Genomic DNA, 16,755 nt, shown 5'->3' with positions numbered 1-16,755 from the left:
TTTTAGTTAAGACAGTAGTCTTGTTTAATAGTACTAGTAGTAACTAGTACAATTAAACAATGGCGTAATTACTTATATTCGTTATAAGATCAACCAAATGATTACGAATCATTATGTAATTACAGAACCCTAACAAGTGGCCGAAATTGATCGAGTCTTCCACTTAACGAAAAGAGGCTGCAATGAACTCTCGCGGGAAATTTCTTGACTTATAATGAAATCTTTTTAATGTGTTTTTTTAATTTCATCAAAAGATTTTTTTTTTCTTGAAGATCTTATGCTTATGCTTGCACATTTACTTCTATCTTGTATAAGTAAGTAAATAAAAACAATTAAAAAAAAGAAGTTGGTAAAGTCTATCATATCGTATTTATCATTTCTAAAAAAATATTTTAATTGTACCTATGTATAAAACTAAGTAGTGATAGTCTAACTCTAGTGAGCTTCGGCATCTAATCGGCGTCCGGAGTTCGAATTCCAGGCTGTACCTACCTCTATTTTTTAAAACTTATATGCGTATCATTAATTAATTATCACATGTCTACAGCGAAGGAGAATACAAACACACTTCAGAGATCTTTAAAAAAAGTTTTAAAGTCTGTTAAAGGTATGTGAATTCTACCGATTAACCAATTCGCACTTGTCCAGGATGTTAAACTTCATTGCATTTCTTCTCATTCAAGCCCAGAAGTGGAACAGTAGTGCGTTGATAATGATGATGGTGGTTTTATTTGTATTGATGTCTTTTTACATTAAAAATATGCTACATGTTCTTGTAATCATATTTAGGAAATTCTACACTGCGAAATTTGAATCCCTAATTTCCAAAGCAAAACAATAGAAACATATTTTCTCAGTTCGTAAACAATGCAAACTGAAATCCTGCCTCTGGCAAACAGCCACGCGTTGTAGTCGGATATATACCTATATAGTACTATGTACCTATCCTGTTGCAGGTACTCATGTATACATAGGTACTCAACTGTGAATACATGCATCGAAAAAGTACGTATGTACATAGAACAAAGAAGTGTTACGTAGATACTCCATAAACTTTATATCGTCTTGCTCTGTGACTTTTGTTATCAAAAACTATAACATTGAATGGGGTTTTATTTTACATATTTATATACATAATTAAGTTATTATTTTTATTGATAAACAGATATATAAATGAGAAAACCCATTTACAAACAGACGCCATGACTCATGACATGGTAACTCATTTACAGACAGAACCACCACCACACCTATTTCTGCCTAATAACAGCAGTGTTAATCGCTGCTATGTTGTGGTTTGAATTGTGTAGTAAGGAAGACATACAGTTTCCGAGGCGTTCGAGCTTAGTCCTCAGGGGTAGTGGCGCATTTGTGACCGACTTCAGGTAGGCTTGTCTAATCCTATCTGGGATTGATAACAGATTCATGGGCGGCAGTAGCCACTTACCATCAGGTTGACTGCATGCTCGTCTGCTACTCCTATATTATAAAAAAAGAAGCTGTAGCCAACGAAATCTGATGTAGGCATCTGTTTAGATATTTTGCTACGGAACACCCTGTCCTGGAGGGTTGACATGCTGCGATCGCTTCGATGATATTCATATAATGTAGATATGTATATATTATATCCACATTGTATTGGTTGCATTGTAGTTTCTGTTCCCAGGTGCAAATCCTTTACAGATACAGATACTTCACAGATATAGATTACAGTGTACACTGTATAATGCACTTTAAAGATGTTCATCCTTCAAAATGAGTGTGGGAACAACTCTTTAATCAAACGACAAACCATTACTAACGCTATATTAAGAGTTTTGTCTCCAAACGAAAAAGGTTTAGGTTAAGTCCAATGCTCAGTGTAGGTCTTGTGTGTAGATCTTGAAAAACTTTGCCAATAAAAACTCTCAGGTTGAGCGTAGCAACTGACAACATATTAAAATTTAGTGTTTTTAGTTTACGCGGAAAAATATTATATTAATTAATATGTATTTTTTATTGATGTACCTAAATAGAACTATTAGTACGAGTAGTTCGCCTGCCAGGGCAGCAGCGGAATACTTTACTGTTATACGGTTACCATATTAAGTGCTAAGTAATACCAATACAACAATACTATGTTCTGATAATAGCTATGATAGGGTCATATAGGTACTAACATGTTTCAATTTATTCCTGTTATGGGGATAGCAATTCAGACGGACTTTGTTAAGAATTCAGTCTTATTTAGAGGTCATTACAGATGTTCATGAGAAGCAGTAACTTTTTATCATGAGGCGGAAACTGCTGCGTTTACCTGACACGACATAAATAAGGTGTAGTATGTACGTCTTATGTAGTATGTAGATCTTTTTAGTTTAAATGCATTCGAATATTGTGAAGATGTGAATTTCAGCGAAGTGCGCTGGAACAAAAATGTGTGCGACAATTTTACATTATCGGACTTTATCAACGTTATATAAGTAGGTAGGTATTAACTTAGTAAAGTATTTAATTTTACTTATGTTCATTTAAGATGCTTTACAACTTATGCCTTAATAAAAATACATTTAAGGTCCATATGCATTAAGCCCGCGTAAAACTTATCCAAAACAAATTCTCTTTAAAAACTATCAAAGCCATACCAAGCAGTAGCTCTATAACTGATCTGTTCGCTATAGATTTGCGTCATGCTATGTACCATTACATATCGGTATTGGATGGGTACATAGTTATGTACTACGAGGGATGGACGCACACAGGCATAGAGTGGGGTGAGGGCGATCGATATCCCTGCGCACGCGATTCGCGCAGCCGCCTCCGCTCGGTCAGATTAGTGCATGGGAGGGCGAGTGGCTGTTATGCCGTATGATACTATACTAGTTATGCATACTCTTCCGAATGCGTCAAATAGAAATTAAAATATAACTATATACTATCTAGATAGTATTTTCATCGAAGCTGAAGTTGAAGACTTGTTAGTTAGATTAGTAAATTACTATAAACAAACAATTAAATCTAAGTATGTTTGGTTCCACAATAATATCGGCGCAACAATGATATAATATTCAAATAAAATATTAAGGTTGCTTTTGTCGAGACTCAACATGTTATAACGACATATATCAAGACGAGTATAAAAATATTATATAGTATAGTAAAAAGGCATTATCAGAACAAATATTTAAGTTATTTTTACAAACTTTTTCCATATTTTATTATTTTACAGATATATAAAATTCAAGTAGAAACGGAACGTTTTGTTTGACATACAACTGTCATTGTCGACATTGACATGAAATAATTTAATTTTAATCTGTGTCTGAGTTGGAGCCGATGTCAAAATAACCAAAACGTTTACGTTTACGGCCGATGTTTTGTTTCCTATAGAATCCTTTTAAATTTAGATTTCATTAAGGAAAGACACAATGACAACCCCGAATAATTCAATGGCGCTGTCCTCGGACCTAAATAACTTTATATACGGCGTGTCGAGGCGGAATTTCCAAAATGCGCCAGACTTGACCAAAATTGGTATTACCTTGCTTAAATCCTTTCCAGCAGCGAGGGATGCTGTTCTAGAGTATTTTGCGATGGTGTTCCATGATGCTGTCAACGTATATATCAATCAAATGGATTATGAGGTTTGTTTTAATAAACATACTTAATATCACGGTGTAAGTGTTTGTGGGAATTGACAGTCTCAAACATCAGCCTTTAGATATCTATTACTTACACAAAGTCAAAAACTCTGTCTTCTCTCTGTCTACAGGAATTCTAGGAACTTTCTTGGATTACCCATGGGAAAGCTTGTGTATTTAAAGCCTGCGTTAAGCAATGTGCCTGAGTACTAAGGCAGCTAATTTTTGAGGATTAGGTTGTTTATTTGCTTGTCTATTGATCTCTGTCTTTCGGCATGGTAAAAAACTGAGCATATCCTCTGTAGTACTCCATTGTAAGATTTCAGATAAAACAAGAAAGACTACATATCTATCTTTTTATTTTTATAATTAGCAATAATGAAGGTGTAAAATAACGCAGGTTTATTTCTTCAGAGGTAACAAGCTATCTATAAGGACATCACACTACAGATACGATTTGGGGTTGATTTGTTTTCCGTCCTAAAATTCTCGCATCTGTGGGCGACCTCAGGTAGGAATACCTAATCCTATCTGGGGTTGATTAAAGATGTCCATGGGCGGCAGTAGCCACTTACCATCAGGTGGACTGCATGCACGTCTGCTACTCTTATATTACAAAAAAAAAAAAAATTAGCACTAACTTACTCATACACATACATATTAAACTATTTTCCAATATTAAGTTTTCTATAATGAAACATATTTTTTTATCCTTCTACAATAGGCAGACCCAAGTGCAACAGGTTCAATGGAGAGTGTGAGCATGATTGGGCCTGAGCTGTGCAACTTAGGGGATGCCTGGGCACCCTTCATAGGCCCATGGTGTATCAAACTCATTATGGACATAGCTACTACTAAGGCTAACCTGCCAAGTAAGTATACTTTGTACAATAATTTACTGTAAATGCTTTTTAAATAAATTATAAATGTTTTATTAGGCTTTAAGATTGATTAAGGAATACTTACAGGAATTCTTGAAGCCTTTGAGCTTTTAAAATAGTTGAAGCATGTTATCTGGGTATTAAATATGGAGTTATTATTTAAATATAGATTTTTGGCAAAGGGAGATCTCCCGCCGGACTAGGTGATCATGCCCGGGGAGCGGCCATGCTCCAACTTTCTTAGTTCAGAGCTTGTATATATGCCAGATATTTAGAAAACTTCGATAGCGTGATTCAGAATACTCGTGGCCCCATCTCTTGACGAGTAGCGGGAGGTCGCCACAGATTTAACTTTTAAGTCCGGCTCAAGAACAAAATTATGAATGTAAATAAATCTTATAAATAACTATAAAAGTATATCTTTACATCAAGTGTAATTTGAAAGTTTTGGTCCCTACATTTCCTATACTATTCTCTCTTTGATTCCACTAAAACTCTACCCTTGTAGACAATATGATAATAATGTCTACCATCATTGGTAACTTTGTTTATTACTATGTATTTTAATAGCTATATTACATTTTAGATGCATTACTACAAAGCACAGAGCCAGTGAGAGTGCTGTTGGATATTACCACCCAAAACTTGACATTACTGAATTCTGAGGAAAGAGCAAAATGCATTGACATGATGCTGGGTATGTCATTATTTATATGTGGATTTAATATTGTATATGTATTAGTTCGACTCAGGTGCACCACCACCACACCTTTTTTTGCCTCATAATAGCAGTGTTGCATAATAGCAGGTGCTGTGTTCTGGTTTGAAAGGGTGTGGTTGTTTAAAGGGAGACATACTTTTTCTAGGCATTTCAGCTTAATCCTCAGGGGTAGTGGTGGTTATCTATGGGCCGACCTTAAGTAGGAATATCTAATCCTATGTGGGGTTGATTACAAATGTCCATCGGCGTCAGTAGCCACTTACTATCAGGTGGACTGCATGCTTATCTGCTACTCCTATATAATAAAAAATACTTCTATTTCGGTATTTCTGCTGATATTGGCCCTGTTCTACCGAAATACCTAAATGCATAGATTTTTTTACGATTTCAGAGGATGTAAATTATCCCAATTTTTGGTACACAGTTTTAAGAAATAGTGAATAAAATTAAAACATTTTTGATTATCTAGAAATATTTTGGGTAAAAGTCAGTTTACCAAAATCGATAGATATTTAAGTATGAATGAAAAAAACACAGGACATAATTATCTGAAAAACGTCGCCAAAATTGGATATTGTATTAATATTATGTCATATACCGATTTTTGGTACGAATATATCGATTTTAGTGGGCAACTCTATGCTTTCGTTTCGTTCAGGAACACTGATTATAAAAAAGTCCGTTTTGCGTATTACACTCTTAAGTCCGCTCCACATTCTCGCGAGAATCTTGCGAGAACGCGAGAAGAGCACGATAAACGAGAATGTGGAGCCATTACGATTTGGGGTTTTCTCGCGTTCACGCGAGATTCTTGCGAGATTCTCGCGAGAATGTGGAGCGGGCTTTAGCCTTTCCGGTGATGATGTAAACCTTCAACCGTTGTGTAGACTGTCGCGCGTGTTCATGGGCTGTGGGGTGGGTGGGTCGCGCGGAGCCGGCTCTCGTGGCGCCGCGCGCGCTGGCGCTGGGCGCGGACGCGGCGCGCGCGGTGCTCGCACACCTCGCGAACCACCCGCCCGCGCTGCTGCATGTACGCGCTGCGCTGCTCGATCTGTTCCACGTGAGTAGTACTAGTCAAATCTATACATATCATTAGATACATATAAATAAAATTGAACTGTCTGTTTTTAATACTGAAATAACCGCTTTGTACGACATACATGTGAATGTACATACGGTACATACACCAAAATAACATGTTTACAATTTTTGTCTGTCCGTCTGTCTGTTTGTTTTGGCTAGTCTCTGAAATGGCAGGACCGATTTTGACGAGACTTTTATTGGCAGGTAGCTGATGTAATAAGGAGTAACTTAGGCTACTTATATTTTAGAACGAACTTAGACTAGTTATATTTTCACGTAAGTAGTGATAACGCCATCCGTATTGTAATAATAGTATCGTTTTTTATTGTAGTAATTTCTTTTGGTAAAACTGGAAAAACATGATGAGTGGGAGTATATTTCTATAAAACTGATAGATTTTTAAATCGACTCCATAAAGTCTGCTATTAAATATTGCGGGTTTACAAAAAAAATGAAGCATATCATATACATAGATACGATACGACACAATACATTACGTGTAATTTTTTTTGCTTATTAATATACATAGTTTCATTTTATGTGCATGTGTATATTGATTCATGCACTGTTGCTATTTATTTTTTACAAAAAATATTAATAGATATATTCTAATTACGTTAGTATAGTCCGTGTCAAACTGCTAGTCCGCTCTGAAGTTGTTGCGAGCAGGTGTAGTCATAGAATTTGCTATGGCGACGCGATTCATTTCTATATTCAGAGCGAACTAGCAGTTTTACGCGGACATACACGCATGTTTTTACACCAATATTACAAGTTATGTTTTGCATTGCAGGAAGCGATAAGAGAGGACAGCGTGGCTGAGAAGAAACGTGACGTCATCCCCTATTTACTGAACCTCGCCTCAAAATCCGATATAGTACTAAAAGCTCTTATCCAAGACATTGACAACACATGTAAGCATTTGTGTTTCAATAAATAATATACAAAAGACTATCAATATAATTTGTGCTATTTAGTTAAGGTTATGAAACAATTTCTATATTAATAGATTATTACTAGGTTTTTCTGACGTATGTATGCTATACTCACACATATAGGACGAACACGAACATTGAAACTTAGAACAGATTTACACATAAGTAAAAATAAATCATTATTACTACCAACATCATATAAGATTTTCTTGTATATTAAAAAATTGATATTATATTAATAAAATGTTTTATTCAATGTAAATTGTTTCAGTAACTGACGAAGTGGTAGACAGACTGTGTACGATCTGTGCCTATCAAAGGTACAGTGGTGCTTGGGAGGGTGTGGGGCCTGCCACATTAGTCCCTCTGCTGCAAAGGTCCGATGTACACTGCTTCCTCTTGTTGCTCAAACACGCTCAGAGGAATCTCTTTTGCAGACAGCTATTGGGTATGTGTTACAATGAATAGTTTTAAAAATATTATAAAAAAAATATATATACATTCTTAATAAAAAAAATTAGGCTACAGTTTAAATTGTTCATTTGAAATGGCACAATAAAAAGTCTTAATCACTTAAGTATTAAACATGTCTGTTCTTTTGTATTATACTTATACTAATGTAATGCAGTATAAATATGTATAAAATTTCATTGTCTGTAGTTTAATTAAAATTGACATCTTGGTTTTATTGTGTAGTTTTTTGCATTATATAAAACTGTTAAAAACTTTTTTGTTCATTTAATTGCAGACATATGGACTTAAAATCTTATGTATTTTATTATAAAAATAAAGGCTATAACTTTTGATATAATATAGTTTATTTATATGTATGTTATCTTCACAGAATATCTACTGCAAAAGCTGGAGTTTGAGAGTTTGTTCCCGGACCAACCGTTGCAACTATTGACGAGCGCGGCTGAAGAAATACACATATTGCGCGATAAACTGCTAGACGGCAATCAGTTGGAGCAATACTCTATTGCAAGAGTACTTATATTAGTGTGTAAGTAGCTTTACCTATTAAAGAGGATGTAGGATACTAGAATTGAATGCCTGGTGCCTTTTACAATAAACAGATTTTTTCTATAAAATTTTTTGTTATGTAAGATTCGCATACTATTGGTAGGCTATTTTGTTACCGCTGGATATTGTTGAATACTGTCGAAAATAATATTTAAATAATATGAGATAAAAACTGAATAATGAAATTAAAATATTATTATAGTACTATAAATAATGAATCATTCATTCATTCATTCATACAGGCTTTATCGTTTTTGGGTGAAATGTTCAAAATAGGTTTTGTCTGACTTTTGCCACTCCTTTTGGACTTCAGTGACTCCCCGTCTCTCCCTTTCACTTATAAATTATAAACAATAAATTTCATTTGTAGGTTACAACCAACCATCAGAATTCGTGAGTACAATCAGCTACCTACTTCAGTACTCTCGGGACGACAAAACATTGGCGTTGCTCGTTCGGATCATATCCGGCACGATAACGATGCACGTCCCTAACGACTCGCCCGATATCAACATGGACACTGAACGGTACCAGGAGTATATCACTACGGGGGTTGAGTATGGGTTACGGGATGCGATGATATCCGATACGCAGATCAAGAAGTGCTTCGTGGAGGGAACTGTACCGGAGGATCAGAAGACGTATCTGCATTTCTACTGTCTCAATATTATTAAGTTGTTGAGGTTAGTTTGTAGTAATGTTTTAGTTAATTGTACAGCACTATCACACAATTATTGTGAGATTGGGGTGGAAAATGAGTGTGTTTTGAATGTATCTCTTGCTCGATTGTCTGTGGTATCGCTTACGTTGGTGAGATTAAAGCTAACTGTCATCTATAAGTATTTTAACGAAGTAGTCATTTGCTATAGTAAAATTAAATGATAAAGGATTTTTTACATTTCGCTATAGAGCCCGGGTCTTTTTTCACAATTATATCAGGGTAGTGGCAAACTTTGTAGATGAGTTATAATCACAATCCGCGGGCCGTGTCTTAATAACACTTTGGCAAAGATCTCCCGCCGGGCGAGGTGATCATGCCCGGGAAGCGGCCATGCTCCGATAATCTCAGTTTGGAACTTTTTTTTTTTTATTATATTGGAGTAGCAGACGAGCACGCAGTCCACCTGATGGTAAGCTACTGCCGCCCATGGACATCTATAATCAACCCCAGATAGGATTACATACCCTTACCACACCCTTCAAACCAGAACACAGCAGCGCCTAACACTGCTGTTATTAGGCAGAAATAGGTGCAGGAGGCCATCTCTTGACGAGTGGCGAGAAGTCGCCACACCACTATGAATAGTATAATAGTCATTGCCATTGTTATCAGATGGGAGGCCACGGGTCGCGTGTCGCACCTCCGCACCCGGCCGATATCCCGCGCGGCGGGCACAGCGCTGCCCGCGCTCGGGGCCGCTCTCCGCGAGTACGCGGCGCTGCTGCGAGCGCGGCCCGCCGCCACCACCGCCACGCTGCCCGACATGCCCACGTGCCACGCGCTCGCTCAGGTACGCAACACTTAAAGCCCGCTCCACATTTCGCGAGACTCGCGAGAATGTGGAGTGGGCTTAAAAAAATCACTTCAGCCATACACTACGCGCAAAATGTCTGAAACCCTACTTATTCGTTATAAAATTATAAAATCTATGTACATTTCCAATATCAGACGTATTGCTATGATACCGACTACCTTTTTTTTGGACACAGCAGAAATAGTCTCCCAGGCAATTGCTACACTTTTGACCGTTACTCCACACCTAGTCGGGTTCAGAATTATATAATCTAACGATTTTATACAGTTTCGGCCGTATTGCTATGACACATGGTTGTGGTCGTGGGCTCTAGTACTAATAGTACGCACCACAGACAATAAACACTAATGTCACATAATACCAGTTCGCAAAAGACACTCGAGACAAATACACACATACATAGGTAAGTGGGTAGTTTTTTCGAGCACATACGTCATTACGGTCATTAGGTGAGTGCCAGCTGTGAGTCAGTCTGACCGCGACCGTCGGTCCGAGCGGACGTGGTAGGGCATTCACGAGATAAATAGTATTTATATCAATGTCAAGATAATACAGCTCTCATGCGTAGTAACGATTTAAAAATAAGTCAACGAAATCAAAATTAATTTAACTCTTTTATCTGCTGCAAAAATAAATTTGTCTGCTTGTTCCAGTCTCGTATTTTTAACAACACAATACACATAATAAAAAATACAACAAAACAATAAAGCAAGATTTTGAAAATATAAATAACATTTAAAGATTACTATTAATTAAAAATCATTTAAATTTCTGTTACAATATTATACAATTTTTAATATATTTCAGGTTTTGGATAGAATCGACTTAACAGGGACGGTAACACCGCCACCCAGCGTGGAGGCCATTATAAAAGTGGTTCAAGCTACTGTCAAGTACTTCTTCAGATGTCTTCACGAAGAAGGTACAATTTTTTATTTATTTACAAAAAATCCACCATGTGTGATTATGTTAACTTATATTGGTTGGATTCTGATGTCAGTTTTCCGCTGAATGAAAATTGCATAGCAAAAATATAACCTAAAGATTACATACTCATACATTATTTTTGTATTTTAATGAATTGACTCTACTATTGTCGAGTTTCGTTGTCTGTCGGTGACATATTAGCTCATTCGTGTGGCCAGAGGCGGCGTAAGGCGTGGGCGACAGGTAGGTACCGCTGCCCACGGTCTCACGTGGTCACCACGGCCACAGTGGTCAACGAAAAAAAAGCTCGCTGGAATGAACCCATTTGAATGAATGAATGAACGTATTTGTCGGCGAATAATTAGTCTTTGTGACATTTGTCATTTTGTAAATCAAATCTACTTTTTAGACTAAGGGCCTCTATTCCATTCTGTCACTGTTTACATTGTATTATGGTAGAGGGCCCCGCAAAATATATTTTGCCCACATAAAATTTAGGTCTTACGCTGCCACTGAGTGTGGCCTCCCTAAGACAATGTTCCATAGATATAATAAGGATGTCCCTTCTATCCCCTCTAAAAACTCTAAATAAACGTCTAACGGTCCACAGACATAATGCAGAAGATGACGGGCGTGCAGACCGCGTGCCGGCTGCTGCGCAAGCTGTGCCTGCCGGGCAAGCTGGCGCGCGCGGTGGCGCTGCGCGAGCTGCTGGAGACGGCCGCGCTGCGCGAGGACGAGCTGTTCGGCTCGCGGCCCGTCGTGCCCGACACCGTGCCGCCGCGCGACTGGACCGACGACGACCTGCTCGTGCACCTCAACCAGAAGCACGTGAGTGTTGCGGTGGGGGGATTAGCCACGCCCCCTAGACATTAAAAAACGCCTTAAGCCCGCTCCACATTCTCGCGAGAACGCGAGAAAAGCACGGGAAACGAGAATGTGGAACTAATACGAATCTGGTTTTTCACGCGTCCTCGCGAGAATCCCGCGAGAATGTGGAGCGGGCTTTAGTGTTTGCTCCCCCCCCCCCCATTGATCAGGTGGCCATAGCTTTTTAACGCATATTATACGTTGTTACATGCTTGTGGCGATCAATTCGTGAACGAATGAGTATGAGCGAGAGTGTATATATACGCTAGTGTTGATGTTTGCACAGCCGTATGGGCGTGCATGCGATTAATTAAGTATGTGAGGAGTGCGCCTAAGTTCACTGAATAAAATTTCACATCAATTTTATCTTTTACAATAAATAACAATTGTAAGACATTTTTATGGGAAATACTGTTAGTACTTATTTGGAAAAAATATAAATATTTATGACTATAACCGTAGCTGTTTTTAACAATAATTTGATTCCATTCCTACTTGACACTAAATTTTCTCTTAACGTTTTCTTTCACAATTAATTACCAAAGTAACACTACTAATTTCTAATAAATTAATAAATTATTATATGTTTCACTTTGTCACTTACCTAGGGTCCAATAACCCAGCTGACACAAAGTCACACGTCGGTATTCCACGCGGGTATCATCGGCAAGGGCGTACGGAAGACCAGCGAGCGGTCTGATGATACCATACCACCCATACTCACCACCAACAACGAGTTGCTCATGGGCGCGTTGATGGCTTGCATGGTGAGTGTATTTTGTTTGTGGTCTATTAGAACAGTTAGGGTTCCTTATCATTTAACAGTTAAATCTATAATTACTAACCGATATTTTTCTTACCATAGATCGACATTTTTCAATTTTTACATACTTAAAATTGACAATTTATTATTGATACATTGATTAATTATTAATAACAGGCGTCTCTGGATATTGTCATTTCTCGATTTTTAGTAGGTCATTGTCCACAAAGCAAATGGTAAAGGCGAATGAAAACTAAATTAATATAAAAAATAATTGCAATTCAAAATCGAATTAATAATACAATTATTCATTATTATAATTCCATATTGTAATTCATATTGGAAGTCATGAGTGATTTCAATATGTTCGGAATCAATTAATATTATAAGATATTGTGTAAGTGTTTACAAGCAAAATTTCTGTTCAGAACCACCCTTGTACGACCGCTGGACAAGAAGACGTGAGTAACTGTGAAATATTATCGCACTGTTATGTAGTTTAGTTGAAATCATTATTTTTTAAACTTCGTATCAAATGTAGCCATAAACCACATCATTATTAATAATTTCAAAAAAGCGTTGTAGTTTTTCTTAAGAATTTGTTTGAATGTGTTATTTTCTTATTTATCATAGTATCTTCTATTACCGAATTTAATCGAATGTCAGTGTACTACATTAAACATAAAATCTTTATAGCCATAGACCTTTTTAGCTTTCTGATAATGTTTCATATTAATATGGCGATAAATTATTTAGTGAGGCTTTGATTACTTCATCAAAAAATTGAGTTTTAGTTTTACCATTTAATAAAATACAACTATCTCTATATCTGTTGTTTTTAAAATTTCTGGATATTCATTATGTGCATCACGTTGAAGCACCGTCTGTGTTCTTGTATGTTGAGCTCCGATACTAGTAAGTAGTAACAACAGTGTTGTCGTGTGGTTGTAGTGTTGTGTTGTTTTGTTGTGTGCAGTGCCACATGTGTGTTACTATGTGTAATTATTGCAACAATATTTTGATTGTAGGACGGCAACAGCGGCGTGGTAGAAGGTGCTACGTCAATATCTCTGCTACTGGTTGAATTGGTCTCCCCCGACGTCATGTACAATGGTTTGCCCTGGCCCGATGAGGATTTCACTAAGGTATGCACATGTTTGTTTTTCTATATTCTAATTGAAATAGGATTGGAGTGTTTTTATTACTGGATTAATTATACTCACTCATTTCATCTTTAAGAAAAATAACTATTTAAATAGATTTGTTGTATTGTCATAGGATGCTTTTCTCTTTTTTATTTTAGTTTGGTTTTACAATTACATATCAGCAGGTGTGTAGGTATTGGTAGCAAAATTAAATTACCTAATGTGCTGTGGCGACCTCCCCCTACTCGTCAAGAAATGGTGCCACGAGTATTCTGAATCACGCTATCGAAGTTTTCTAAATATCTAGTGTATCTACAAGTTTCGAATTGAGACTGTCGGAGCACGGCCGCTCCCCGGGCATGATCACCTAGCCGGGCGGAAGATCTCCCTTTGCCAAAGTGCCAAAATTCGCAATTTTTTCAACAGCAAGTGAGCATCGAGCGCGAGCTGTACATGCGCGGCGCGGTGGAGCGCTGTGCCGTAGCTCGAGCGGCGCTACGCCGCGTAGCGCGCGCCCGCCCCGCCCTCTGCCTCGCCTCCGCGCTGCTACGAGCGTCCGCCGCTACGCTACTGCATCGGCTACGGGCGCATCTAGGTATAGTCTGCGTAAAACTGCTAGTCAACTCTGAATATAGAAATTAATCTGTATGCAACAACTTCAAAGCGGACTAACAGTTTGGCGCGAACTATAAGTTCGCAAAAATCACGCCACTTAGGTATACGTTTTATGGGTTGTTCATTTCGAATCCGAAGTCTATTTGAACCCGTTTCTTTGGGATTTTATAAGAGTTTTCCAGTAATACTGATTGTCTATGATTTATTCCCTTGGTTATGGAATACGGGGGTTTTAGAGCCATTGGAATTTGTCTTCATAATGCATATGCTTAGGTAAGTATATCATTGGGTTAAATGTTTATGGGATTTGACTATTTTTATTTAGCCTCACGGGTGGAGTTATAAGAATATCGGTTTTTAAGGATAGAAAAATTCAGGCTTCTTACTACTCTAAATTTTTTAAATAATCATACAGATTCGATTTTTAAGTTCTATTTTTAACACGATGTAAAGTTATAAGAACAACTATAAGTTACTCAAGAGATTTCATGTCGTAATAGCAGTTTAAACTGATTGTTGAACTATTTGAAAAGTGTTTACAAGTAGCGAGCTACAAACCTAAAAAAATGTAGTTTTAGATGATTTACGAACGATATTTCTCCGCACTTTCTCTTCGATTTCGTGTTTTTGCACTTGCGCTTGGCATTGTTCCGCGTAAATTACAGCATAACAGCCATTAAATGGCTGACAGAATCAGCCGTTTAAGCCATTTAATGGTTTCCTTCAATTACAAGGCGGTGAGATATCTATATTCACAATAATAATAATAATAACTTTTTATTTCGAGCGGCTGTTGACTCATATTTGTTAGTAATACAGTATGCTTATTTCCTATGTTAGTACCTAATCTAATCTTATACAAAACTATAATGTGCTTCATTGCCATGCCATTCCACTAGAAACAGCACAGCAATGCCTCACAGCTGCAGTCTAGTCTATGCGCAATCATGTTTAGGATGCTGTTTGTACTGCTTTCCAACCGGCGCACCAGGGATCCACGTCTTTTGCGCATTGTGGCATAAAAACAAACATTTATCTATGGTGTTTACATCGAATGTATATTTCCCAGACCGCCACACGCAGTCGGCGGAGGTGGCGCGCGAGCTGGCGGCGCTGACGGAGCTGCTGGCCACCATGACGCTGGGGCAGCTGCTGCCGCACCCGCTCGCGCACATGCTGGAGCTGGCGCCCGAGCTCACCGCCAGCGAGGTGACGCACACGCTTCTACACATACTTCCGCACTACTAATATTCACGTTATTAATGTTTTTCTATAGGAAAATTGTTTTTGAAAGTTGAATTTAATTTTCTTTGGGAAATATGTATATAATATATATATTTTTTTATAATATGGAAGTAGCAGACGAACATGCAGCCCACCTGATGGTAAGTGGCTACTGCCGCCCATCGACATCTGTAAATTACCCCAGATAGGATTAAATATTCCTACCTGGAGTCGGCCACAGATGCGCTGCCACCCCTGAGGGCTAAGCTGGAACGCCTTGGAAAAGTATATCTCCCTTACCACATACTTTAAACCAGAATACAGCTGCGCTCAACACTGTTGTTATGAGGCAGAAATAGATGTGGCGTTGGTGCCGCCGGAGTCGAACCACAAAAGATTCTACCACCTTCGTATCGATACTTACACATAGAAATAACAAAAATCAGCAAGTTCAGCAATCTTGGTTCACTTAGTTGTTTACCTTATTTAGGATATTCAGGGATTTCTCCTTATCGACATATACCTTCAAATAAACCTGTACCATCCAAAGATATAAAATGTAAGATATAAAATGTATGATACTATTAAACTTAATATTATCATTTGTTTCAGACGGTCCAAGTACTAAGAGATTGTTTGTGGAATTATACACGAGACCATGTGCCGTCGCCTGCGTTATTTACGTGCGATGCTTCAGGTACTTCATTGTCATCATTATAACCTTTATCAATATTTTTAGGTATGTATTAGGGTATCCAGATAGATGTGGCTTCTTCACAAGAGGATATATTTAAAAAAAAATAAACTGTTATTATATTTTTCCTCTATACTTGTATTAATTATAATCTTATTTATAAAAATCTCGTGTCACAATGTTAGTTATTGTACTCCTCCGAAACGGCTTTACCGATTTTTATATCATTCAGTAGGTCTGAGCATCGGCTAGTACGTATTTTTCATACCCCTAAGTGATAACTGTTGTTCGCCCTAAACATTTTTTTTATTTATATGGCAACACAACGTTTGCCGGGTCAGCTAGTATATTACATATATTTGTTACGCAGGTCTACATTGGCGTGACCCAGCTACCTGCAAGCCGCCATCTCAATACACAGATACTCTCCGGATAATAATTCAGAAGAGAATCGCGAAGCTGGGACATTTGTATCCGATTATGTTCTTAAATTTAGAAGCAGACACTAATTAGTACTTTGTATGTTTTGTTTGTGAAGAGTTGTACATAATGTAAATAATTTTATTAATAAGAAATAAACAGTTTAAATCGTGTTTACGTTTATTTTTCAATACCATGTTCACAATAGCCGTTTTGTATGGAACTTTAGAATAGAAATGCATATTGTTAGTAAATATTTTTAATTCAATCCTTTGTCAAAAGTGAGAAAAAATAGGAAT

General features: G+C 37.4%; 1 protein-coding gene across 2 annotated transcripts; it reads left to right on the top strand.

Annotated features, from left to right (window-relative positions):
- The first annotated feature begins 3,363 nt into the window (after positions 1-3,363).
- omd (integrator complex subunit 5 omd) lies at positions 3,364-16,629 on the top strand. Of its 2 annotated transcripts, XM_073084456.1 has the most exons (18): positions 3,364-3,623; positions 4,345-4,492; positions 5,088-5,198; positions 6,110-6,282; positions 7,099-7,219; positions 7,512-7,688; positions 8,085-8,243; positions 8,634-8,946; positions 9,597-9,774; positions 10,606-10,720; positions 11,336-11,556; positions 12,204-12,362; positions 12,787-12,819; positions 13,387-13,503; positions 13,930-14,098; positions 15,188-15,327; positions 15,955-16,039; positions 16,407-16,629. In XM_073084456.1, the coding sequence occupies exons 1-18, from the start codon at positions 3,408-3,410 to the stop codon at positions 16,547-16,549; spliced, it is 2,778 nt and encodes a 925-aa protein (XP_072940557.1). In that variant the 5' UTR covers positions 3,364-3,407; the 3' UTR covers positions 16,550-16,629. The 2 variants fall into 2 exon arrangements, with proteins under 2 accessions (XP_072940557.1, XP_072940558.1); XM_073084457.1 differs by lacking the exon at positions 12,787-12,819.
- The last annotated feature ends 126 nt before the right edge of the window (positions 16,630-16,755 follow it).

Source organism: Epargyreus clarus, unplaced genomic scaffold, assembly GCF_041222505.1.
Source record: "Epargyreus clarus isolate Ecla_fem2 unplaced genomic scaffold, WU_Ecla_fem_2.2 ptg000021l, whole genome shotgun sequence".
Classification (NCBI taxonomy): domain Eukaryota; kingdom Metazoa; phylum Arthropoda; class Insecta; order Lepidoptera; family Hesperiidae; genus Epargyreus; species Epargyreus clarus.
The sequence above is the reverse complement of the archived record's forward strand: the minus strand, read 5'-3'. Positions and strand labels throughout refer to the sequence as shown.

What these genes read in the sequence shown, in the direction of transcription:
- omd (XM_073084456.1), top strand. Translation starts at nt 3,408, where the DNA reads ATGACAACCCCGAATAATTCAATGGCGCTGTCCTCGGACCTAAATAAC. An exon ending in TACTAAGGCTAACCTGCCAA is followed by an intron (nt 4,493 to 5,087) that starts GTAAGTATACTT and finishes ATTACATTTTAG; the next exon opens with ATGCATTACTACAAAGCACA. An exon ending in CCGATGAGGATTTCACTAAG is followed by an intron (nt 13,504 to 13,929) that starts GTATGCACATGT and finishes TTTTTTCAACAG; the next exon opens with CAAGTGAGCATCGAGCGCGA.